Source organism: Mugil cephalus, chromosome 16 (assembly GCF_022458985.1).
Source record: "Mugil cephalus isolate CIBA_MC_2020 chromosome 16, CIBA_Mcephalus_1.1, whole genome shotgun sequence".
Classification (NCBI taxonomy): Eukaryota; Metazoa; Chordata; class Actinopteri; order Mugiliformes; family Mugilidae; genus Mugil; species Mugil cephalus.
This window is the reverse complement of record NC_061785.1, coordinates 6597028-6622991: the sequence shown is the minus strand read 5'-3', so window position 1 is coordinate 6622991 and position 25964 is coordinate 6597028. Positions and strand designations below refer to the sequence as shown.

The following is a 25964-nucleotide window of genomic DNA, read 5'->3' as shown; positions in this document are numbered from 1 at the left end:
ATTTCAGCAGATTCATTCTACAGCCGACACGTAACAAAAGTGGAAAAGGTACAAAACCATCAGCCACCTCATCAGATTTTACAGCTGGAACTTGGTTATTTATGCTTATAAACTTTTCTAGGTTAATATCACATGCAAATTCTGTCAATAGTAACAAGCTATAACTTTGCTAATTAGCTCAATTGAGGACATTGAGACTTCATTATTTACAATTCTGCTTTTGCACAGCCATATTTAGACATGAAAGTTAACCGTTTTATTTTTTATTACATATAGATGACTTTATTATTATATTGAGTGAAATAAGGACATCTTTTTTTTTTCTTCCAAAAACTACTTTCTGTTCAAAGACGATGCTTAGTTTTTATAGTTCTTCTTTTATAGCTCAGCCTTCTAAAGAATCAAACTTGATTTAAGGACAGAAAAGTACAGAAATAGGAGAATATATGGTAATAGAGAATCTATATTTTGGAAATTATTTTAAAATGCTGCTGCATTTCCTTGATACTTTTATTTTTTTGTTTCATCTCCTTGTTGAGATATTTACCCCCTTGTCCTCTGTGACATCAGACCTTGCCACACTTGTCCCCAGACCCCTGCTCTCTCTTTCAGTTGATGGATTACCAATGGGAGCGAGCGGGGGGGAGAAAAAAAAACTCTCAGCTCATTCATTATGGGTTCCACCAGCTCCTACCACCATAATCTGCTTACTGGACCCAAATCCCCCAAGTCAGATTTTCACAGGGTGCTGGTTTCACTCTGTAACAGTTACCATTTGGACCCAGCATGGTGGTCTGATTAGCCGCACTAGACCAATTAGAAAGTTGACTGGGAGCCGCGCGGGGCAGTCATGGAAACCAGCGCCAGAAGTCTGCTCGCATTGCCATTTAATTAGGATATTATATTCACATTCTGTTCCCAAATGTCTTCCGCAGAGAGAAATGTCTGACTTTTAATGACCTTGACTGATTACACTGTGAAGTGGCTGCGAGAGCACACTCTATTATTGTCGGTCCTTGGTTTCTGGTACTCTCAGATAAGCACTTAAGAGTATTTCTGATCACTCGCAGGACAATTTTAGGCACTTAGCCTTAAAATTGCTGGAGGTCTAAAGTGAAGTTATTAAACAAAGTGTGCATATCCATTTATATCTATATATCTATCTATATGTATATGTTAATATATTAATGCCATGCTGGGTTAAATTTAATGAGAGCTTGCAGAAAAATAAGTGCAGTTTAAACAAACGAGGGTCAAAACTCTTTAGTTCCACTAGTAAGCCACAGGCTTGCTGTGTCTGGAAGAGCTCTGCCCACTCAAATCCCTCTGAATCCCGGCTCCGTGGCTGCAGAATGTGTAGTACCACCTGGAGAAACTCTCCCTGAGGGATTGATTACTGAACATCCTGTCTGCGCAAAAGCCAAGGTGACTGCCGAGGTGCCTGCCGCACAATGGCCGTGTTGTTCGACCGCGGACCAGGTTTTGTCCATGTCGATGTGATGCTGTACACAAGCCAGGGACACCTAGCGCCTGTAGCCCACAGCTGCTACTCTCATTATCAGCCTCGAGAGTCCCATTGCAGCCCTCCGTGTGCTCCTCCTGGCTTTGTAATTATCCCAGTATACAGTACGTGGGGCTACCCCATCCCTCAGCTTGGACATTTAAAAAAAAAAAAAAAAAAAGTCTGAATGCATAGACCAGACTCCTGTAAGAAAAAATGTGCAACCTCAGTGTTTACAAATGTCGTCATAACCATTTTATGATTCTATTTTTTGCTGCGGCCCCTCGGTTTTCAACGGCTTCTCTGTTCCCAGCGTAAACACACGCATATATAGGTCACTATAGACCAGTCAGGGAATTTGGGTTTGTAACAAATCTGGGAGAATTTGGGGTCACTCAAGGGTTCTTTACAGCATTTATTGACCTGAATAGGCTTCTGTGAATGGAATATTTGCTCAAATGCCTTGGGTGTAACCCTGCGTCCCAGAGCAAATTTGGACTTGAGCCAAGATGGCCTTTCTTCAGTGACAGAGCTTTTGTTGTGCACAGCCATAATTTTCACCCAGAGCAAGCTGACTGACACGCTCACTGACACACGCCTTTTGGTGTTTTAGAAAAAAAACAAAAAAACAAAACAAAACAAAAAGCACTCTGTTTTTCTGTTTGCTGTATCTGGAACATCTTGACATTTCTGTCCTTTTAAGAGTGCACACAGGGACAAATAAAAAAAATTTAAAAAAAGAGGCCGGAGAGAGATCACTCTCTGGTTTTGAGGTTTGAGACCACGACTGTTAATATTGTTAAAGGAGACATTTAAAAAACTGAATATATACAGCATTCAGCCACAACATTATGACCACTGAGAGGAGAAGTGGCTAAAATTGACGAGCTTGTTATGAACTTCTCGACCTGGTATTTGTGTGGAGGTGGTTATAATGTTATGCCTGACCGGTGTATATTTGGCTTTAGCATCCCTTCTTAAATAACAATCCCTGAGCAGATATTTCAAGACAAAAATGCATTAAAAACAAAAACTTTATCTGCAACTTTGCCTGTGTTAGTGGTCACATAGATATATACAGTTCTGGTGTATCTCGCAGCCACGGACAGGTCTAATCCTATGCAGCCTTTTACGTCAGCAGGTAATTTTCATGGCAGCAGTAATTGTAGGATTTCTTTGATACACCCTCATTATTATTACAGCCTTGGGAGAGATGAAAGCTGATGTGCTGCAGCAGTATTGAACAAAGGGAACTTCACCGCAGGTCACTTGTAGACTTCACGGTGTCCAGCGTGACTAATTATTCACATGACCTTTGGTAGATTAGTGCTCAGGGCCACTGAAACCTGCTCCAAATGAGACTTCCTGCATCAATAGGGAAGGATCGATGGGAAGCATACAGTGGACAGAAAGAAGTTGACAATTAGACCACGGATGTATGAAGAATGTTTATGAAGACTCATGTGAACACTGGAGAAAGGACATTATAGGAGTTCAGTCTTTGGGCAGAACTCTCTGTTTCTATTTTTCTGCTTTTAGAGTGCAGTAATTTGCCAATCAGTCTACCTTCCTGCACTCATCTATGGTCACGGGCTTTGGGTAGTGACCCAAAGAGCAACATAGTGCAAACAACCAGCCACTATGAGTTTTCTACGTCGGATGGGTGGACTCAAGTCTTAGATTTAGGGACCAGATGAGGTAGTTTGTGCTTCTGATGAGGATGCCTCCCGGGTGCGTCCTCCGCAGATTTTATCGGGTTGCATTGCTGGGAGGAGACCTTGCATTTGACCCAGAATTCACTGAAGGGATTACTTATCTCGACTAGCCTGGGAAAGCTTTGGAATTCCTCATGATGTAGGAGAATACTTAAGGCCCATTTAAGGTACCACAGGACTAGACGCTGTAAACACACATAGCCTATTCCGGTGCAATCCACTTATACTTATGCGCTAATCAAATACTAGTTCATAGGTTTTCAGCATGGTGTCCGTGACCCCTAGGGGGTCTGCGGGGGTACTGCAGGACGGTCGCAAAAAAATCACAGGTGATTAGACATTTTTCATTTATTTTTTTTAAACTTTTCCGCCCCAAAATTTTAATTTGTTTGAATGCATGTTAACATGAATTCAACATAACGTTATCTTTCAGTCGGCACGTCACTTGTTCAGTTATACGGGAGCTCTCTCAGCAACGCACCGTTTCACACATTGCGCCACATTAGACCTGTCAATCTAAGCCACCTGTACACAGTAGGCCCCGCCCCTATAGGTGCTGATCCAATCACGAGGCCGCATATTACACAAGATTCACTGTCCCTGCTACATTTATGTATGTTTATGGCAGGTGCGCGACCACCCTACCATTGCACATGTTTGAAATTTGAACATGTATTATTTGAATAGTTTAACATTAAATGCAAAATGATAATAATTATGTATATTTATGAATAGCTCTAGGCCGAGTTTAATAAAGAACATATATAGTAGGTAGGAGGTCCCTATTTAATCTCTCCATCACTTTCGGGGTCCTTGGCCTGAAAAACATTGAAGACCAATGCGCTAGTTGGCAGTTGTGTCCTGTTTCACCTTCAACAATGGCAACTTTCTGTGAAATTTCTTCGCAGACGAGTCATACAAATGCTCGCATCCCCAAAACCTCCCCAGTTACCCTTTCCTAGATGCGGGTCATGCACCGGAGATGCATCTTTATTGATCTGAAACAATCAATTTGAAAGTTGCAGAGATTTAGAAGCAGAAGCCTAAAGCGCCTATTAGGCTGTATTGTTAGGACCTGTCTCACAGGGAGGGATTCATTAGTTTGTTTACCAGCAACATTTGATATTATAAAAATTAAGCGGCACACAGACAGGCAGCGACTTGCGCCAACTAGACGTCAAGAGGCCGTTCAATGATATCCAGCGTGTTGTAACATTAATAGGTGATAAAACCATTTGCTGCGTGAAGAGGTTAAATTTGACAGCCAGTTCATTGGCATGTGACACAAGCACTTTACTGCAAAGAGCTGCCTTCCACTACTTTGGTTCCTCTCACAAACCTCACCCCATACTGATAGCGGGGGTGGGGTTGACTATATTTATTTTCAAAAGCCTGGCACCAGTGACCAACTGTCTATTACAACCTAATGTGATAGAGTGATGTAACTGCACGTGTGGACGAGGAAGTAACTGGATCTGTCAGTATATATTGAGATAACATTATCTCAACATTGACTGGAAAGGTATCTATATAGAAAATTGATGATAATATTACCAGTGAGCAGTGAATGATAGCTTCCCCACATATGGTATTTTCACATTAAGTGCTGCCACGATACAGGAAAAATAAAATGATGCACAAATTATGGTAAATTATGCACATGCATGTAATACATAAAGTCTAAATGTATGAGGCTATCACACCCAGAGACAGCCCACATGCCTTAACATGCCAGTTATAAACCACATACTTCCTTTCAGTAACAAAGAAGCTAAATTACTTCTTGTTTATTGCAATCCATTACCTACACGGTCCGACTAAATTACTCGCTGATATATGGGAAAATAAATAATATAACCCTTATTTTCCTCTTTGACTTTATTTATCAACCGCAAAGGGAAGCGGTTGATTGACTTTATGAGGCCCTGGAATGAGTTCCGACTTGTTGCAAGCTTTTAATAAAAGAAAGAAAAAATAGGTGGAAGCTGGGGTTTTGAATCTGATCCTAGCTCGGGCCTGTGTTACGCATCTACATACCTCAGCATTCTTATGAAGCCAAATAGCAGTCGGCACATTTCTGGGCCAGGCTTTTTTTTTTTTCTTTTTTTTTCCTTTTTTTTATGCCATTGCATAACAACGCTGGTTATGTTGGATTGCTGCCAATGTCTTAACATATTTCATCATGATTCCAAGCTTGTTGTAAGAGATGAAAAAAAGAAAAAAAATAAAGTCCCAAATGGGCTTGCTGCTGGGACGCTGGTCCTCGGAAATAAAAAATGTGCTGAAGCAGTGTCACACCAATATAACTGTCAGCTGTGTTTCAGCAGAGTTTTAATAAAACTTGGCTGATTTCGTAAGAAAGTAAAATAAATTGACTGGATATGCAACTAGTTATTAGACCCCGCATGTCCCGAGAGCGCAAATGACACGTAATTTATTTTCTCTTTCAAAGCTTGAAATATGCAAGAATACTGCTTCGTCAGCATCAGGTAAAGCTGTATCCACCAGTCGTATTTTGTTTGGGCCCCTTTGATCATCCTCTCAGTAAATCAGCACAAAGCCACCGGCGCGGCTAATGCAAGCACACCGTGTGGAGTTAGATAATGTCACTCGAGGGAACCAGGGTTCACTTTTGCAGGCCTCAGAATTCTATGCCGCCGTAATTAGCATCATTAGCCTTCACCTGCATCCCCTTACTAATAAATTGCCTTTAATTACTCAGTAATAGTACTGTGTCCCTTGGAAACTCCAGAAGTTAAAGAAGAACCAAAGGAATGGTAAGCTAAAAGTGGGAACAGTGAACTTTTCTCCCTGCTAACTTTGGCTGCATTGTGTTAGTATTAATGTTTTATTATGTGTTTGCGTTACCGCCATGTATAAACATGGACAATGTGTCCCCAATGTCCATGTTTATGTGACAGATGCTGTTCATTTCCTTTCAGGTTGATGAAATCTACCACGATGAGTCTTTGGGAACCAACATCAACATTGTCCTGGTCCGCATGATAATGGTCGGGTACCGGCAGGTGAGCTATTGTCACAGATTTTTGAAGAACTTTTCAGGCAAAGACATTTCCTTTTAGTGCCAGGTTTTGGAAACAGACGACGTATTTCGATCCACTGGATGGTCGGCACCTGTCAGTTCTCACGATTAGCCACACATTCTTATATAGATTAGACATCTAAGCTGTCGGTTACTGATCTTTACTTACAGGTGGTGACGGATGGTTTCACAAGCAGGCTTTCTGATTCAGCTGTTTTCAGTGTTTCTCCTGAGTTAAACTAATTAGCATCAGGTTCATAAGGTTAATAATTGACTTTTTACATGTATTGTACCATGCATATACAGAGACGGAGAAAGCGCTGTAACGCAGAACTGAGAAAAAATAGTAATGAATGAAGTTGCTCCGTGTATAGAACCCACAGAGCACTTGGTGTACATGACCGTGAATCCTTCTACCATTGTTTGTTTTCATTTCTCACAGCTCTAAGATGCTACTGGACGGTATTACGTGTGGTAATGAGAACGGAAATTGAATCCTGCTGACACTAAGGGTGCTGTGACACCTATATCGTACCAAAAATGGGAGCATTTGTTTGTGCTGGCATGAACACAACAATCCCCCTCCCGTATGCGGAGCTCAGTTAGAGACGGTGGTCTCAGCCCGATTCCCCGTGGAGCGCCGGTTCATTTGCAGTGTGACCACGCTTTACCCACAAGTCTACAAGCAAAACAGCAACCTTGTAGTTATGTAACTGCAGGCAGCAGCAGTGTTCCTTCTTATCACATATACCTAAACATATAGGTAACTGCTCGGTAATAAATGCCGGTGGCCACACTCTGCTGATGGTTCAGTTTTGCAGGGTGGTAGGTAGTGTTGAGGTCATGTCAGAACTTCGTCTCCATAGGTTTGCCTCGATTGTCCTGTGAGTACGAAGCGAACCAAGTTAACCTTCAACATCTGAACAACATTTAAAGCACGATAAAAAAAATCAAAACCACGTGTTTGCATCTTCAGTGCGTTGGCAGGCCTCCTCGGCGGCTAGGGGCCCCCGAGCAGAGTGTGATTTGATTATATCTCCGGCGACTAGGTGTTACAACCCCTAGCAATTCAGCCCAGTACTTACCTTGAGCGTGTCGGAGGAGTTTGCTGTGGGGTGGTATAATTATCCAGGTAATAGGGAAGAGGTAGAGCCAGGGATGAAGCTGTATCTGGCATTTTCAATCATCTATTGCAACCCTTTATTTTATTTTAAGGCAGAAGAATAAGTGATATATAAAATGTTCATGATACATGACTATGGTGATCAATAACAGGATGATTAAATAAGTACTGTACATTAGCTCCATCAGCAGGGACTGCTGCCTCCTGACGTAGCAGACATATCATGCATATATCATGCAGAGCACAAACCGTCCCACTTGGCTTTCACTGCCATACACTGTGCTTGTTTATAATAACTCATTTAAGATAAGTAGTGTAGACAAACAGTTTTAATTCCTTATTGTAATGCGGGCACATAGACGGAGAGTTAACATCCACCGGATTAGCAGTTTTAATGAAGTGTACGTATATCCTGGGTTTTGTTTGTTGGGGCGTGGTGGTGGATGCTAGCTTGACTTTATTTTTTGGCTTCTTCTGCGTAGTTGCCAAAGCAAAGGGAAGTTGTTTGCACAGCACAAATTAGATGAGCTCAAAGATGTTGTGTCACCATCCTTTGTGCTGAAAAAGAAACATGTACGAGCGGCGTCGCTCCCACCGCGGCCTCGCTTTGAATGTTATGGTCGAATTTGATGGATTTTTTTTTAAACCACACAGAGACAAAACTTTTTTTTTTTTCCATTGCTGCTTATAATTCCCTCTCGCTTTTTTTGTGGCCCGGTTTCCATCTGGACATCATCTTCCTGCAGTCATAGCAATTGTGAAACTTCATGGTGGCAATTTGAGGAAACTGTGCACATCTATTTTGAGACACACTGTGTAGAAATTAACGTCTATCTACACTCAGGTTGCACTTTTGATGTTTTAAGAATTGAATCTAGACAATCTAAACAATCAACCCCACCTCAAAGAAGTTTATTTAGAGCAGGTGGAGGGGAGAGAAAGGTAGAAGATGGGATGAAGGAAGATGTAGAGACCAATGATGGTCCTCTGAAATCTCCAGAAACTTCGGCTCCGATTGGCTGATATAAGCTGGTGCACCTGCTGGCCTTTTCATCTTCACAAGAGGAATGAAAATTTGATGCTTCACAAAGCCTAAATATGCATTAAAGTCAGCGATGTCACTAGTCTACATTAAATTCCATAATTTTTTATATTCAAAATGAGTAATTTCGTGTTTATTTATCTGTGACTTTTTTTTTTATTAAATTGGCATTTAAAGGGTTAAAAATTTTAATTTATATATTTTTTTAATATTTAGTAGCTTTGATCAGTACTGAGGCTGATTCATTTTATCAAAACAAAAAAGTTGAAAACATATTTATCTACATATGTTTTTACAGCAGTCAAAGTTAGTGAAGAGCTGAAAACAGCCACTAACAGTAAGAGAGGGTAGTAAATCTGCCCACAGTGTATTACTGACCTTACTTTTACATATATTTCAAAAAATATATGTAAAAGTAAGGTTCCTCACCAAAAATCATTCAAGTTGCCAGATACAGTGGACGTAAGGGTCAAATTAAGAGGAAAAAGTAAACCCTTGTGACTGTTTTCGGGACCAACAGGACACAAGGGTTAAAAGAATACGAATACATTTGTTTTTCTAACACCGACGGATCCACGCCAGCTTTTACTCTCTGATCTTTAGTCACGGTGGTGAGAACCGGAGGAGGAGGAGGAGGAGCAGGAGGTCAGGTGAACTTGAGGAATCAAGCCTCACATATGGATTTCAACTTTGCCGCTCCCACGTGTCAGACAGTCGGCCGTAACGTAAATGTGATCTCTATTTCTGTCTGTTTCCTCTCGACGGAGAAATCAATCTAAAAACGATGAGAGCTCGCGCGCGCCTTGAATGAAGGCTGGTGATGAGTATTTCACTTGAAGAAGAGCAGTTCCCTGATAAACGAGGGGAGCAATTACCTTTCTATTCATCTGTTTTTTTTCTTCTTCTTCTTTGTCTCCGCAGTCTATAAGCCTGATCGAGCGTGGCAACCCATCTCGCAGCCTGGAGCAGGTGTGCCGATGGGCCAACACGCAGCAGCGCCGCGACCCCGACCACGCCGAGTACCACGACCACGCCATCTTTCTCACAAGGCAAGATTTTGGTCCCGCAGGTATGCAAGGTACTGTATTTTTCTCGATCGAGGCCTGTGCAGACTGAGTGCTGATCTGATCTGCTTCCCATTCACAAAGGGGTTGGCTTCAAGTCTTGCCCAGGTAAGGTCGACGGAAAACTTTAGAGTGGGGGAGGGGCCGGAGCCGATGGCCGCGAACCCGATCCCGCCGACCTCATGGGTGCTGAGTTTCTCTCCGAAAAACCTTGCTGACTTGACGTGAACGCCACCCTGTAGGAATGAAGAATTGATGGTGAAGGTTTTTGGCATGTAGAGGAAAAAACAGAAATAGTTGGTAGTTTTTCTTTAACTGTTCCTTTTAATCTTAAATTATGAATCAGTAGATTTCTCCTAATCTAAATATTAATACTTTACATGTATGCAGTCAGTGGGAGTTTGTGCAATACATGTGTTTAGCATTTGTCTCACCCTGTATTTCTTCTTTGCAGCCTCAAAAGTAAATTTGAAGCGAACAGAAAAGCCTCCAGCAAAACTGGGTCCGGCAGGAACAAACATCCTCTGTGCTTGAGCTCTATATCTTGCACTGACCTGTGTATATTTTTAACTTTTTAAAGCACACGTGTCATGTTTAGAGGACGGCCCGAGGCTACCTGGTTTGCTTGTCACACCTCCGGATGTTGCCATAGCTGCAGTTGTGTTGTGCTCACAACAAGCCCCGTTTCTAAGGCGCCTCGCTGCGCGTTGGGCTGGGCCCCTGCGCCGGGTCTCCGGGTCGCGAGCAGGCGCATGAGATCACACTTTCTTGCCAAAAGTTTAGCCGCGAGATGGTAGATTCTATGTCCGAATGCAGGTATTGTGCTTGTTGACCAAACAGGACGAGCTGGAAACTCTCGATAATGAGATTTCCGCCGTTCTTCTGATCTGCCCTCCCCGCCGCTGAACGGTTTCCCATATGGGTTCAGTTCGGCGTTTGAGTTCATCAACCAGACGACAGGGAACACCTCTCTTACTCTCTTGACATCGGCGGCACAGAATCACATTTTTTTGAGCTGCTTTTCGCTTCAGTGTGCAAAGCTCATGCTGAGATGGCCTCTTCATGAGAATGCCATCTGCATTCTCCTGAAAATCCCTTTATCATCATTCCAGATAAAGGGGACACGCTAAACAGCTGCTTCCACGTCTCGCTACTTCACCTGCAGCATTAATGCGCCCATTCCGTTGCCGTCCGCGGATCGAACCGCCTGGGATCAGAACCTGGCCTCGATCAGGCGCTGTCATATCACACTGTAGGCACTCTGCTATGACTGAAATAACTCGCTGCAGATGTTTCTCCTTTTCAGCACCACCAAAATAACCCGACGTACATGCCTTTCAAGAGTCTTTATCACCAGCTGTCTGCCTGCTGCATTTTCTGCTTTTTTACCTGCATGCCAAAAAGGTCTTCTGATGGTCAGAGCATGAAAATTATCTGAAAGCCTCCTTTACAAAAAAAAAAAGAAAAGAAAAAAGGCTGGAACGAGCGTGCTTCTGAACCGAAACCAAATAATGCGCTAAGCTGAATCACTGCACACCTCTTGATCGAGTTTATGTTCAATGTTTGTGCTTTTGCTTAAACGTTTGTCGCCCTGGTGAAACTGTGTGAAATGTTGGGATGCCAGGCGGGTGTTTGCTGGGTGAACGCCGGCGACGAGCTCCCGAAATACGCTTCAGGAGCTTCAGGAGCTTCAGGAGCTTCAGGAGCTTACCTCCACTCGACCACGCCTTTACCGATGCAAAGAAGTTTATTGGTAGCCAGAGTTGAGGGAAATAGACGGAGCCATGAGGCGTAAGGTTTGCGCCTCGGGAAGGTTTGGCTTCTTTTTTGGGCCTTAGTTGAGAACCAAAGGGAACAAAAGGAGACGGATTAGACGCGCTTTTATAGATAAGCAGTGGAGGTAGAATTTCACAAGGCGTGGTCTTCATTAGGATTTGGTAGTGTTTGCTATCAAATGTTTGAATAGAGACAAAAAGTCCTCAGTGTTTTACTCGTGCATGTCATCTGTGTGGCATTGCTCAAAGGTGAACCGTGTAATCTATAGAAAACGATGACGTGATTAATAAGAAGCGTTTCCCCTTATTTTAACTTCACCACGAATGAGTGGAGCCCAGATTCAACATTACATAAGTACATGTAATCATCAGCATGTTCTTTTAAAGCCACTCCTAAAGTGGCTCTAATAGCCACCATGACAATAGAGGGTATGCACGTGGCGCCACAGCCAGCGAAGTCTCCGTGGTTACTGAATGGCAAAAAGTGACAGTTGATCAAGGAGATTAGCAGCATTAGTTTGAATCCTAGGCTTATTAATTTGAATCATTAAAAATGGGCTGTTGTGTAATTGACTGAACCAACAGATTTGAAAAGCAGTGTCTCTCACTGTATTTACTGATACATTTCACCATGTTTTTGCCACTCAAAGGGGTCGTGGTACCAGGCGGTGGTGATGTCAGTGCATACCCTCTATAACCTCATAATTTATATAGATCTCATATCGCACGACATGAGAACATCACTGCTTTCATTCTGGTACTTCATTATTAGGGCTGTGTGGTCTTTTTTTTTTTCTGTTGCCCAGGTTATGCTCCGGTGACGGGGATGTGCCACCCGCTGAGGAGCTGCACTCTGAACCACGAGGACGGCTTCTCCTCCGCCTTCGTGGTGGCTCACGAAACCGGCCATGTGTGAGTTAAAAGTCTCCATGTATAGTTGTGTGTGTGTGTGCAGCTGTTGTCTGTGATCTCATCCTACTTCTAAAAAAATAGGAAATGAAGGTTAATGCGTAGGCGGAGCTTCTCTTCCTGCTTTCTATTTGAAACAAACGCAACCCTCTTCCTCGTGTAAGCTGCCCAGACGGATGTGATTGACCGTCACAACACACAAAAGAACAGAAGAACAGGTCCTCGACGGCTTCTTCATCTATTCACAGAGGACAGTGGGCAGCCTTGGTTGGCGCTTGCATGAATAAATCTGAATGCACTACTCTCCTGAGACTGTATAATGGTCAACCTGAGTGCTGCATTAGTAAATGCAGAATTAAACACTGAATGTTAACTAATATTGTGTAGGTCTACAAAACAGTTGTGACTCATCAGAGAATGGACATGGGCCTTTTGAGGGGGTCCCGTGACAATAGGATTTTGTTGGTGGGGGCCTTGGGGTCCTATGGGTGGAGGGGAGGGGCCACAGATACTTGATCAGTTTGGGATCTAGTGAATTTGGAGGCCAGGTCAACATCTTATGCTGTTCTTCATGTTTTTTTTTTTAGTTGTTCCTTAACCGTTTTTGTACACGGAGTGTCATTGCTATGGGGTTGGGGGTGTCTGGTCTGGTTTAGGTGGGTGCTACATGTCTAAGTAACATCCACATGAACAAATACCAGGTCCAAAAGTTTCCCAGCAGAACGCTGAATTGTCACAAGATGTTTTTTCACTTCTCCCGTCAGTGGTTTTAATGTTTCGCCTGATCAGTCATTAATCATATTATTTAAAAAAAAAAATGAAAAAAAATGAATGCGATTGAAACTTTTATGATTATGAAACACACTCTTTGAGTCCCCCTTCTCCTTGGTGCTTTGTTACCATAAGCCCCTGCCATGGAGCCGTCACTGCAAACTACAAACAACTGCAAACTGTGGTGAACAGTGTCCTCTTGCAGCAAGAGTCAGAACAACTTAACCACACTCAGAGTGCTCTCAGAATACATGTCCGAAAGTTGTGTGAATCAAGGACAAAATAGGTCAAAGTACAGATGATGCTTCATTAAGCAACCTGGCTTTATAAAACCTACTCTGTCTGTAACTGAGTCCCTCTGTGGAGTAAAGGTTTGTATAAGAGTCTTTGTGCTGACTTTGGATTTCTGAGGTCATTTAAGAAAAAATACCAGATGTACAGCTTGATCTGATTAAAGTGTTTTTTTATTTATTATTTATTTATTTTCACCTCCTCTGTAAAGCCTGAAGACGTCAGGTGTGAGGAAAATAATTAATCCCGTTAATATGACTCACTCTCAAGGCTGCGAAGTAAGCGGCAGGGAGGAAAAATGCTATTATTTCCCGGAGCATCTTGATTTGTTTAATTGTGCCAGTCAGTTTCATTTAGCATGACACAAAAAAAAAAAAAACTGTGTAATCTAAAACACATTTGATTTGATCTCTTTCAGCAGCAGCCATAACTGAGTAGCTGTTCAGCTGATTTACAATATACGGCATGAATTTTACTTTTACACAAAGCCAAGTCTTGCAGAGTCAGAGTTGCCCTTGTGGACTTGTTCTATTTAAAATCTGCAAATAGGTTTTTCTGCACACACATTGAGTGCTTTCTATAGATGTCAGTCGTCGTTAAATGTCTTGCCTCCGCTGTCTTCATTGCTGCCCTTTTCTTCGACGTTCGACTGACCAAACACATCCAGGTGAGGTGAAAAGAAAACTACAGTATGTGCGCACATGCTCTGTGGATCTTAGCCTTTCACCTACTCACACAAAGGTTCAGCTTTTCATCCTCCTCAGGGAGAACTGAAGCTGGATAAATAGGTGCTGAATACAAAGAAGGGAGAATCTCGCTCTGCTTTCTGCACCATCCACTGACTGAACCCAGTCAACATCTGTAAAAATGTTGACATTTTGATATAAACCGTGGACGACACGTGTGCTCGTATGAAAGAGGTTGCAAATAATAATCAATCTGTGTTTTTTTTTTTTTTTTTAACCTTTTTTTGTTGGATTTCACCCTGGAACCTGAAAACAGACGAACAAAAGGCTGTAGATAGTGAGCAGTCAGGTGTAATTTGACGTTTTTGGCATAATTATTGTGTCTAATAATATTGATGAGGGCCGGCTAAATAACAAAGACATATTTCTTTATTATCATGGACCATTGTTAAGTTCACCGGCCTTGAATTACTGTTCAGATCAGAGTGTTGTCAGATCCCATTGTCACGCCACTGAACTAAACTGGATATTTTTTTGTCCAGCGCCCTGTGCATGCAGCAGTATTCAGCAGTATTCAGTTCATCTTAAGGCTCATAACAGTTACGTCAGAGTCTGAGAGCTTTAGACCATGAGTCTTCAACAGGGTGTCCGTGGAAGTACTGCAGAGGGGGATTGCAAAATCTTTGGTTCATTAGACAGTTTTATATATATTTTTTTTTTAAATTTCTCTTAATAAACATTAAAATAAACCCAACATATTTTATTAAAGGGATGAATGGAGGTGGAAAACGTTAATCTTCATCAGCACTTCAGTGCACCGTTTCACACAGCGCCACACTTGACCTGTCAATCTAAGCCTCTTGCACAGGTAGGCCCCGCCCCCATCGCTGCCGAGCCAATCACAAAGCTGCATATTACATTTTATTACTGATTCTGTCATTTACATTTATGTTTACGACAGTTACACCACCCTACTGATGCACATTTGAATTACAAAAAAAAACCAACCTGTGTATTATTTCAATAGCATAATATTGTATGCAAAATAATGATAACGTTGTATATTTATAAATATCATATTTAATATAGAACACGTATAGTTTCGGTTCGGGGCCCCTGCTGTAAGCCATTGTAGATGGCCCCCAATAGCATAAGTAGTAAACAGACAATCCAAAGGTGCGGCCCCAATGTTTCCTCCCCAAGGTTAAAGTCCAAATGAAATCCAAACAAACACACTCTTAATCAAACAAATGTCCAAAGTAAAACCAAACTAATAAAGGGAGAGAACAACTGACGATAACGGTCCTTACTGAAAACTGGAGACCTTGAGCAGGTTAAGCCTGAATTCATTCTTTTGGACAGTACTGCAGGACAAAGACGGCGTAATGCGGCTATGCCCGTAGCCGACGTCTTTGTGAGACATTTTCACTTGTGCGCTCATCAGTCTGGCTCACTCTAACAGCAGTTGGCGCCGTGCCTTTTTAGCCAGCCGGGTTAATGTTTGTTTCCACTTCCTGCTTCGCTTTCAACAATGGCGACTTAAAACTTTCGTCAAAATTTCACCAAAGACGAGTCGTGTTCGAATCTCCGAACCTGCTCAGTTAATCTTTCCTCGATGTGTTTCTTCTTCATTGATGCAAAACATCAATTTGACCTGGAAATACTAAAGCAGCCTGTGTATACTTCTAGGGCGTAGCCATAGCTATGGCGTCCATTTGACGCAGAAGCCTAAACCGCTTATGTGGTATAAAAAATAGACTCGTCATATCTTTTCATAATCACTCTCTATGAGCAGCTGGATCATCCTCCTGTGGTCTTCTGCCCACATATTCTTAAATACGTGGACTCACCAGGTTTAGGTTTTACCTTATCATTTCAACAAAGAGAGGGAACAAAAGTAAATTGCTTCTGCTGGCATTCATTTATGAGGATTTATCAGCGTGTCACTGGCTGTGGATTAGAGGCTTTCTTAATCTGTCGCATCTGAAAGGGGTTCCTGGAGTTTTCCCCTCGTAAGACTGTGGTTTTCAATGTTTTGCCCTTGGAGCACCACCTATTTGCACCTAAAAGAAGCTTATATTGAGCTTTGAATCCAAGTTATCTGTTCACCCCTGCATTCCATATCTTCATATTAAGCATACTGAGATGGGAATAGTATGAAAATGCACTGCTGTCATCTGCTTGTTGCAAGAACAACAAGAAAGTTATTCAAGAAGTTTCCACAAATGTATAAATTGTATAATAGCCCTTAGCTAAGTAATCCCAATTAGTTCCTTAACCAGAATTCCTAATAACTGATTTTTTTTTATGCAGATGATGCAGATGCAGAAAAGTGTATGTGCCTACAACCTGACTTATACTAAAGAAAAAGAAGTATACTTTATATCAATGAGTCTCTTTAAATTTCTGGGGGAGAATTCAAAAAATATATACAAAATGTCTAATCAACCAAACATGTCAACTCAAATGATACGTCTTCAAATGTGTTATACAAGTAAAACAACAATAGAAAATAAAAGCAATTAAGAAAGCTGAGATATAAATCAAATCCTGCAAAATATGTTCAATGACCTATTTCGATCTCATGCCCTGTGGTTTGACTGCTTTGTGGCAAATTAGACACATTTATTCCTCCCATGACTTATCCGCTAACAATGCTGCATGTCCTCCTCTTTTAATAGACCTCTTTCCTTCCTTCAGCCTAGGTATGGAGCACGATGGCCAGGGGAATCGCTGTGCTGATGAGACGAGTATGGGCAGCATCATGGCGCCTCTGGTCCAAGCAGCTTTCCACCGCTACCACTGGTCACGTTGCAGCAAGCAGGAGCTCAACAGATACATCCAGTGCGTCCTGCTTCTCCTACTCCACTATTTGTCCCTTTCTCTCTCAGCCCCCGTGAGGTTTTAATGCCAAGCAGCATGTTACTTCTTTGTCTCTGTGTGGCCTGTTCTTTGAAGATGTCGCACGTGAACGTCTCGTATCTTCCTCAGCTCCTACGACTGCCTGCTGGATGATCCCTTTGAGCATAAGTGGCCCAAGCTCCCCGAGCTACCTGGAATAAATTACTCGATGGACGAGCAGTGCCGCTTTGATTTTGGCGTTGGTTATAAAATGTGCACGGCCGTAAGTGCTCCACCACCACTTATTAATTATTTGTTCACATCTACATTGCAAGACAAGACAAAGTGAGATGGTAGCTATATAAGGTGGGCTCAGAGTTGAGGACTTGGGCTGATTTATCCCCAGATTCACTCCTCCCAACATTTAGAGTAGGAAGCTGGTCTGGTTCCGCTCAGCTCTGTCCTGAAGATCGGCCCAGATCTGTCTGGTAATGCGAGGGTTCACAGATGCGCTCTTAAACCACTGGTGAACCTTCCAAACCACTCGCAAAGTCACAGAGGAATATTTAAGACACCAAATCTGGAAGATTACGTCAGTACTTTCACAACAACCAATGACAGAGAGGTCTCCAAGGACACGGAGCAGCTGATAATACAGCCCTAATACATGATGGCAGATGTTAAAACCAAAAGCTTAAATTCAACTTCCAGTTCTCACTGAGGAACCATTTCCACATCCACACAAAAAAAAGGTTTCTTCATCTTCCTTTTGTTCGTTTGGTGGTCGATAAACCGGCCTGCAGATGCATTATCGCCACCTGCTGGACTGGAGTGTGGATTTACAGCGAGTTTCTTTTTAGCTGCATTCACTTTCCCTTGACATGATGTGAAGTAATATCAGTAATATCTTCAAGTATATGTTGCACTATCATTTTTTTTATAATGTTGTTGTGTGTAATACTATATAATTTCAGAATCGAGTATCATTATGCAACTCCCATATTTATGGTCTGAGCCCGTATATGTTTATATATGAGTGGCTGATAGGGAGTTAGCAAGATAGGATTTTGAATGTGTTTGCTTCCACATTTGCAAAAGCTCAAGCACAAAAATGTTCCTTTCTCCACTTTCCTTTCTTTAGTTTCGAACCTATGACCCTTGCAAGCAGCTGTGGTGCAGCCACCCCGACAACCAGTACTTCTGTAAAACCAAAAAAGGTCCTCCAGTGGACGGGACAGAGTGTGCACCAGGAAAGGTAAGAAAGGAATCTGAATCAAATTTAGTTCTTCTTTTTATGTACAATAATCTAGTTTTTCTTACCGGAATTTTTCATAAGAACGGAGACGGGGGGAAATTCAGAAAGCCTGTACTGTTTTCAAAATAATTGACGGTCATTAGAGTGCACAGTTTGAACCTTTCCTTTCATCTGTCATATTTTTAGTGGTGCTTCAAGGGCCATTGCATCTGGCGATCCAGCCAGGAGCCTCAGGGCCACGATGGGAGCTGGGGCTCCTGGTCAAAGTTTGGCTCTTGCTCCAGAACGTGTGGAGGTGGAATTCGCTCCCGCAGCAGACAGTGCAACAACCCTCCGTGAGTGAGAGAAAAAAAAATATATGTTTTGGGTGGTTGACAGGGAACAGTCTGAAAATAAATTGGCTACTTATCCAGTGGCAAAATAGTTTTCTATGATATGTGAGTTCATCCAACAGATGATGACATACTGTAACAGTGTGAATGCGGAGCTGGAGAGCCGGGTCAGTTTCGGATCCAGTTCTGGCTTTGATTAAGTTGAAAATGTTCAGGGCAGTGAGCTACTGTCTGCCTCTCGTTTTTATACTTTAAAACTTTAACGTGACGACATTTTCACTTGAAGCATTTTAGCACGTGGTTCCTAATCCACCTTGATCCACAGGCTGCCATCGTGCACAGGCTAGTTTAACACCACAACAGTAAAGTCTTCAACATTGCTCCATTTAATATTTATTTAACAACCATCCCGTATCAGATTCATTCCATTTAAACCTTTTTGTTGCTGAGTGTGGAGCAATTTTGTTGAAAGTTTCCAGTTAATGTGCCCTGCACCTCTGAGCACATAATTGTTAAAACTTTTATTGTACTTTTCATGAATTTCAAGAAAAAAATACTATATTAAGTGTATTAATTTTGTTTGTATAATAAAACCCCTCAAAACACATTCAGTATAAATATAGACGCAGCAACTACTCCTCTAAAGTGAAGCCAAAGCAAGTAGAGCTCCCCCTGGTGGCTGGAGGCTGTAGTGTAGGTCATTAGCTCCGCCTACTCCATGTTAGTGGATGGGACTTAGGCCAAACTAAAACACTAAATACATGTTAAATATATATATTTTAAGGATGGTTTATGTCATTGATGTTCAGGTGTCCATAAGAGCTGTAAAAAATAATTCACATTTAATTATGTTAAATTTTGTATGGATTTTGCCTGCAGGCTATTTTTGACATACTTATATACATCGAAATATTCTGCTTTTGTGTCTTTTCCATTGCTGTGATGAAAGGAGTCTTACTGGCATCATGTTTTTGTCAACGTTCAGGCCTGCCTACGGTGGTCGAGACTGCCCCGGCTCTGCCTTTGACTACCAGATGTGCAACACAGAGGAGTGTGCTGGCCCTTACGAGGACTTCCGTGCCCAGCAGTGCGTCCAGAGGAGCAACAAATACCACAAGAACGTCAAGCACACCTGGCTGCCGTATGAGCACCCAGATGGTAAGTGTGTAAAGAGGGAGGCAGAGCTGGCTCTGCTTTTCAGAGGCGATCTTGAGAGTTTTTTACGCAAAAGCACAAAGCGGACGGGACGGGTGTTGGCAGGAGCGCACGTTTAGATTCACGTGGGCGCCGCCAGCCCTCGCAGGCCTGCAGACGACGTCTGCAGATGCGGATGGGGGAGTCAAAGTATGTACGAGCATGTGTTTGTGTGTTTGCAGAGGCCCGCAAGTGCGAACTGAGCTGCAAGTCGAAGGAAACAGGAGAGGTGGTGTTCATGAACCAGGTGATGCACGATGGGACGCGATGCAGCTACACAGACCCCTTCAGTGTGTGCGCCCGAGGAGAGTGTCTGGTAAGGGGTTTTCATTGCATTTGACAGGGTTGGCTTTCAGACAAGATTCAGATTGATCATGTGCACAGTGAAAACAGGAGTTTAGACCATATGCAAGTCTCCCTTACTAACAACATGAAGACATAGATTAGATTAGATTGCTAAATATTTAATATATTGATATCACGTTTTCCCATACAGTCCTAACCTCTAGTAGAGTGTTTTGATTATGTGATGTGAAGTTTCCTTAGAAAGATGCAAACTAGTATTTGATGACTAAATACTGCACTCCTGTGCTCTGTGCTCAGACACACACAGTTTTTATTTTGTCTCATGATTCACCTTGGACGTAACGTCGAAACTTGTAACTCATTGCTGCAGGACAGTGTTTTGGCTACACCTCCTGGATCTTATGTCAGGGCGTGTTTCCATTATTCATCGCTGTAAAGCAGGCACCATCTAAGCCAGATGCGATCTCCCGTGGCATCCTTTTCCCAGAAGAGTGATCTCAGTGTGTACAAAAGTCAGACGCAGCAGTGCGCTGGTTTGATTGACTGCCTCTCAACCCCCTCCTCTCCCACCCCCCCTCCCCTTCCCCCCCACTCTCACAGCATGTCGGCTGCGACAAGGAGGTCGGCTCTTACAAACAAGAGGACAAATGTGGAGTTTGTGAGGGGGACAACTCCCACTGCCGCACCGTGAAACTGACGCTCACCAAGACCCCCAAAAAGACCGGTAATTACCAGCCACACGGACAAACAGACCGAAAACTGATAATTTCATGTCCGTCGCCTCTTCTGCATTAGACCACGCTCCGCCCTCAAACAAACTTTCGGTTATCTCGGTTCAGAAATAATTGCCTGCTTTAGAGGCAGACACACAAGAAGTGCCCACTGCCTGCGGCCTCCAGCTGTACCACGCTGTGTCTCTTTGTCTCGTTAGGAATGCTGAAAATGTTCGACATCCCGATGGGAGCCCGCCACATCGTTATTGAAGAGAACGAGACCTCTCCTCATATAATTGGTGAGTGTCGCTGGAAGCAGCAGAATTGGTTTGTGGAAGGAGTTACAGGTTGCAGGTTTCTGAACTGTTATTTGATCCCTTGTGAAAAAAAAGCTGTGTAATTTCATTAATTGCTGAAAAAGATGCGCAGCGCATTCAAGGGTAAGAGTGGCAAGTGACAAATGCATAAATTGGTAGATACAAACTAGAAACAGTATAAAGTATGAACTGCTCCTCAAAAGTGAAGCTAAAGCAAGTAGAGCTCCCCCTGGTGACTGGCTGCGGTATAGGTCATAAGGTTATTTGACTATAGAAACAGGTGTTGCCGTGCCAACTGCTCCATAACTGGTCGTGAGAGTTGTAAAAAGAAAAATTAAAACAAGTACAGCGTATAATCCAATATTTAGCATAGTATTAATTAAATAATCTGCATGGCTCTAATCTTGGACTATACTGTGCAGTCCGTATCCCCAGGAAAATAGTGTCAGTTTGACCAATGCAAGGAAGGGCCGACACGTTTCCCATATTTCTATACAGTCTATGGTGTACTACTGCAACATCACATTAATATAACATCTGAAACAACTGAAGGGATTAACAGCTTTGATCACCACGTCACAGAAATACAGAAAAGATGCCAACAACAGCTGTCAGAAATCAGAAAACTGAAAGAACTCCACATCGCCCCCCACTTACTGTCATTCCTTTACTAGAGCATCATCTAACCAGTTCTCCTCTACTGCTCCATCTGCTTCTACACCATGATTTCAGTCTCCAACACACCCAACCTCACAGAAATGAACAATAGATAGATTTGCAGTCTCAATAGAACGGACGATACACACATACTCAGCCAACACCTCATCCTATATTACCATCAGGTCGAACATTTAAATTTTGCCAGGCACGCTTGGGAAAGAGCTTAATACCTAGTGCCATAGCCACCCTAAACAATAGACCCTGATGACCGTGATGTTTTCTTTTTTTTTTTCTCCACCGTGTCTGCCATCCACGTCCACCATTTTCACAAGAGACAGGCTACAAGAGAAGGAAAATCCAGCATCTTTGACTCCTGCACCAACAAATTACTACACAAGAGTCATAGCCAAGACAAAGATTTTTTTTATTTTTTACTTTTTTTACACGTACACGTACAAGACAATTTGACTGTATACATATGGACAATGTGTCCCCACTTCCTCTCATTGGCCAAACTGATGCTATTTTCCAGCCAAACTTGTGAGTTTGAGCGATATCAGTGACGTGCCCACACCATATGTAATCACCACTTCCTGATAACGCTCCTCATACAGATGGAGCAGCAGGCTATAGATACTGTGCTGTCAGCTCGAGTGATGAATCACATGCTTGGTGTTAACTCCGGTGAAAAAGGAAAAACGTTCACATCCCTGCTAATGGCTGCTAATTTGAGCTTTATGTAGCTAAGCGCCCGGAGCACGACGCACCGGTGGAGGTATCGTGAAGCAGTGTGTGAAAATAAAGGAGAAATCTTCAGATATTAGTCGTACGTTGAGAGACTCTTTTCCTTCATCTTACAGTGGCTCTTTGTTCTCTTTCCTCCACTCTCTTTCCTCTCTGCCTTTTATTAGCTGCCGGGAATAAGAGATGACACACAACTTGGAGGAATTAGCGTCGGCTAACCACAGAGACAGACAGAATACGAACTGACACGTCCCCCCATAGATTAGAGGAAAATTCATAGAGTCATTTTTGTTGCAGGGGAGAGGTTGACCTTTTTCTTTTCATGACTTTCTTTATTGGAAGCAATTTCACAGGTAGCAACACGACAGCGCAATGTGACAGAGAAGACTTCTGTTCTTTAATTTTTATCCCTCCCACAATCATATAACATAGAACAGAACAGGACACACCAAACGAACATAAAAATAAGGAAAACATCAGAAGAAACAAGCACGGACGAAAAATGTTTTTTAAAAAAAGTAGAGGGCTCCAAGTTTTTTCATGTGATTTTGTGGAACCATTGATGGAAAATCTAAGCTTTTCAATACACCCACCTGCTATGAGATAGAGGCTGAGGGTATTTTCAATTGAGGAGTATGAGTTTCCCGGCCAACAGGGTGGTAAAGGCAAGAAAAGTCCATGAATTTAGAGGCTGTAGGGGTACGCCAAATAAAGCCAAGATTGGTTTGGTTCCTGGTTATTTATGCTCTTTTCTTCTGAGAACTAAAAGCCATTACGCCTTTAGATCTTATGACATTTTGCACATAGCTGCTCCTCGTGTTCATACTGAATTTTAGTTTCTCTGCCCCGTCTGCTTGGAGTACCTTTCAATCTGGACAGAAAATGTCTTCTCTCATTTGAGGCCTTTGGCTCTATCCTAAAAGACCGAAGTCATCACTCCTGCATTTTATCTGCTAAACAGTTTCAATGTTTATTTCGTGATTGTTGTTATTTGCTTGTTATTTGTGGACGCGTGCTGTTGCCTTTCTTGGCAATGTCACCGTTGCGAAATAGGTCTCGATCTCAGTGGGTCTTTTCATCTGGTTAAGTAAATGTGAAATAAACATAAGAGTTTTGCAGATTTCACATCAGAATGTGGGAAGCCTGGGTCAGACCACATGATTTCCCTCTACGTATTCATAAAACATTTTCTCTCTCACCACTGACAGCTGTGAAGAATCAGGTCACCGGAAACTTCATACTCAACGCAAAAAGCGAAGATGCCGAATCAAAGACCTTCATCGAGAACGGTTTACAGTGGGAGTACGCCATGGACGGTCAGAAGGAGACGCTGAAAACCAGCGGCCCTTTGCATGAAGGCATCATAGTTCTGGTGAGTCGGACTGAATCACATCATCACCATTATCACTGTTCCTTTTGAGGGTCATCACCGTTCAGTTCGAGTGTCTCTAACAGACGCTTCGGTCGCTTTGTCGCAGGTCATCCCTCAGGAAGAAGATGCAAAAATTAGCCTGACGTATAAGTATATCATCCACGAGGACCTATTGCCGCTCATTACCAACAACAATGTACTTCTGGCCGAGCTGGACACGTACGAGTGGGCGCTGAAGAGCTGGTCTCAGTGCTCCAAACCCTGTGGGGGAGGTCAGTGAGTGGGTTGAGGGGGATGGGTTGATGGAGGTTTAACTGACCTATTGGTGCATTCAAGAACAACAATCTTGATTAGTTGATTTTATTCTTTTTTTATAGCATGATCTGTTCATCTCTTTTCCTGCTTTAGCTCTAGTTCCCATGAAGTGTTTTTTAGAAACCATCTGTGCAGAGGATTTTACTTCTTCCTTTTACACATCTTGCGTCTTTAAATGACACACGCCTACGCCAGTGGATTCATCTTCAGCACATCTGTGTCCTTCAGGCATACAGTACACAAAATACGGATGCAGGAGGAAGAGTGACAGTCGTTTGGTTCACCGCAACTTCTGCGAAACCAGCAAAAAACCCAAACCCATCCGCAAGCGCTGCAATGTCCAAGAGTGCAGCCAGCCCACGTAAGTCGCCGCCCAGCGGCCATGACAGCTTGGTCTCCACGTGTCCGCCTTGACTTGACAGTTATGCCAATTTAGAGAGAATCTAAGAGTCACTTCCAAGAAAACTCTATAATTGCTGTGTGAGTTTTCAAAGAGCCTGCTGTGCTGTGCTGACAGGTGGGTGGTGGACGAGTGGAGTCCCTGCAGTAAGACTTGTGGGAAGCTCGGCTACCAGGCCAGGGTGGTGCAGTGCATGCAGGCGCTCCACAACGGCACCAACAGGGTCGTCCACAGCAAACACTGCACGGACGATCGGCCGGAGACCAGGAGAGCCTGTAACCACACCATCTGCCCCGCCCAGTGGAGGACAGGGGCATGGTCTCAAGTAAGATTTAACATATGAATAGGATAATTACTATATCAGCGGAGATTAACTCCTCGTGTAGCTCCCACCTAGGCCAGACCAGACACTCCCACCCCATAGCAATCACACTCCCTGATGGCAGCAGGATGCAGCCTGACACACTCACTCCGAAAAATGCTTCAGGAACAGCTGAAAAAAAAAACATGAAGAACAGCACAACGTGTTGACCTGGCGTCCAGATTCACTAGATCCCAAACTGATCAAGTATCTATGGGATGATTCACAGAGGCCCCTCCCCTCAACCCATAGGACCCATAAAGCCCCCCACTAATAACAGTAGGCCCATGTCCATTCTCTGATGAGTATATTGGAATATTAGAAAAGTGGTCATAATATTTTGCCTGATTGCTGTATACTGTATGTACAGTATATATATACTCACATATGCCCAAGTTTCCTTTTCAGGGAAAAAAAATATAAAACATCATTTTTAGCAAGCACATTGGTATTTTTATTGATATTGTAATAGTATTGATAGATTTAGTGAATCACTAGCTTAAACCTGAATTCATAACCAGCTTGTCCAACCCCAGTCCATTATTAAAATCAGTCTGCTGCAGATAGATTGTCACAGTCTGACACTAGGATGACAGATAAATGGAGGCCAGACCAAAAAAAAAAAGTTTCATAATGTTTTATTTCTTAAGAAATACTACATATTATTATGTATTTTCACTTAAGGGTTTATTACACAAGTATGGAAAGTATGGAATTTGACTTTATAAATTTCCAGGTCTGGAGAAGTATGGAAAATGCATGTTTGCATGTTTGCCCCAGGCATGCATGCAAACAGCGCAAGAACAGTGGGGAGGAGGAGAGGGTGAGGTACTAGGTAACAGAGGAGGGAATTTAAATTCAAATTGATATACATTTTCACAAATTCACACGTCTTAATTACTTGGACAAAATTAAGTGAAGGGTTGTTAACGTCATGGGAAAATCTGCAATGATATTTTAGTACGGAGACGATCTTTTGTTCGCAGGAAGATGACATTTAGGAAAAACATGGCCGTACTTACGTCTCGAGAGAAAATGAATGCGAAAAGTCAAAGTCCTCACACTGTGTCTTTGTGCAGTGCTCGGTGACCTGCGGCGAAGGGATTCAGCAGCGCCAGGTGGTTTGCAAGGCCAGCGACAACACCATCGGGGAATGCGAGGGCGAGAAGCCAGAAACGGTCCTTATTTGCAAACTCAGTCCGTGTCCAGGTGAGATTTTACACTCGCGTCGTTA

General features: G+C 42.7%; 1 protein-coding gene across 3 annotated transcripts in view; it reads left to right on the top strand.

Annotated features, from left to right (window-relative positions):
* The window catches only part of LOC125022772 (A disintegrin and metalloproteinase with thrombospondin motifs 14), a 46915-nt gene that overhangs the window by 17560 nt on the left and 3391 nt on the right, over positions 1-25964 (top strand). For 2 of the 3 annotated variants that reach the window (XM_047609700.1, XM_047609699.1), the window contains exons 5-20: positions 6159-6242; positions 9346-9502; positions 12070-12175; positions 16621-16764; positions 16912-17044; positions 17903-18016; positions 18203-18351; positions 19334-19506; positions 19725-19858; positions 20449-20572; positions 20780-20860; positions 23491-23654; positions 23761-23926; positions 24198-24330; positions 24487-24694; positions 25810-25939. In XM_047609700.1, coding sequence (XP_047465656.1) covers positions 6159-6242; positions 9346-9502; positions 12070-12175; positions 16621-16764; positions 16912-17044; positions 17903-18016; positions 18203-18351; positions 19334-19506; positions 19725-19858; positions 20449-20572; positions 20780-20860; positions 23491-23654; positions 23761-23926; positions 24198-24330; positions 24487-24694; positions 25810-25939 — 2200 coding nt within the window. The remainder of the gene's footprint in view (positions 1-6158; positions 6243-9345; positions 9503-12069; positions 12176-16620; positions 16765-16911; positions 17045-17902; positions 18017-18202; positions 18352-19333; positions 19507-19724; positions 19859-20448; positions 20573-20779; positions 20861-23490; positions 23655-23760; positions 23927-24197; positions 24331-24486; positions 24695-25809; positions 25940-25964) is intronic. The other variant, XM_047609701.1, reaches the window with a different exon arrangement.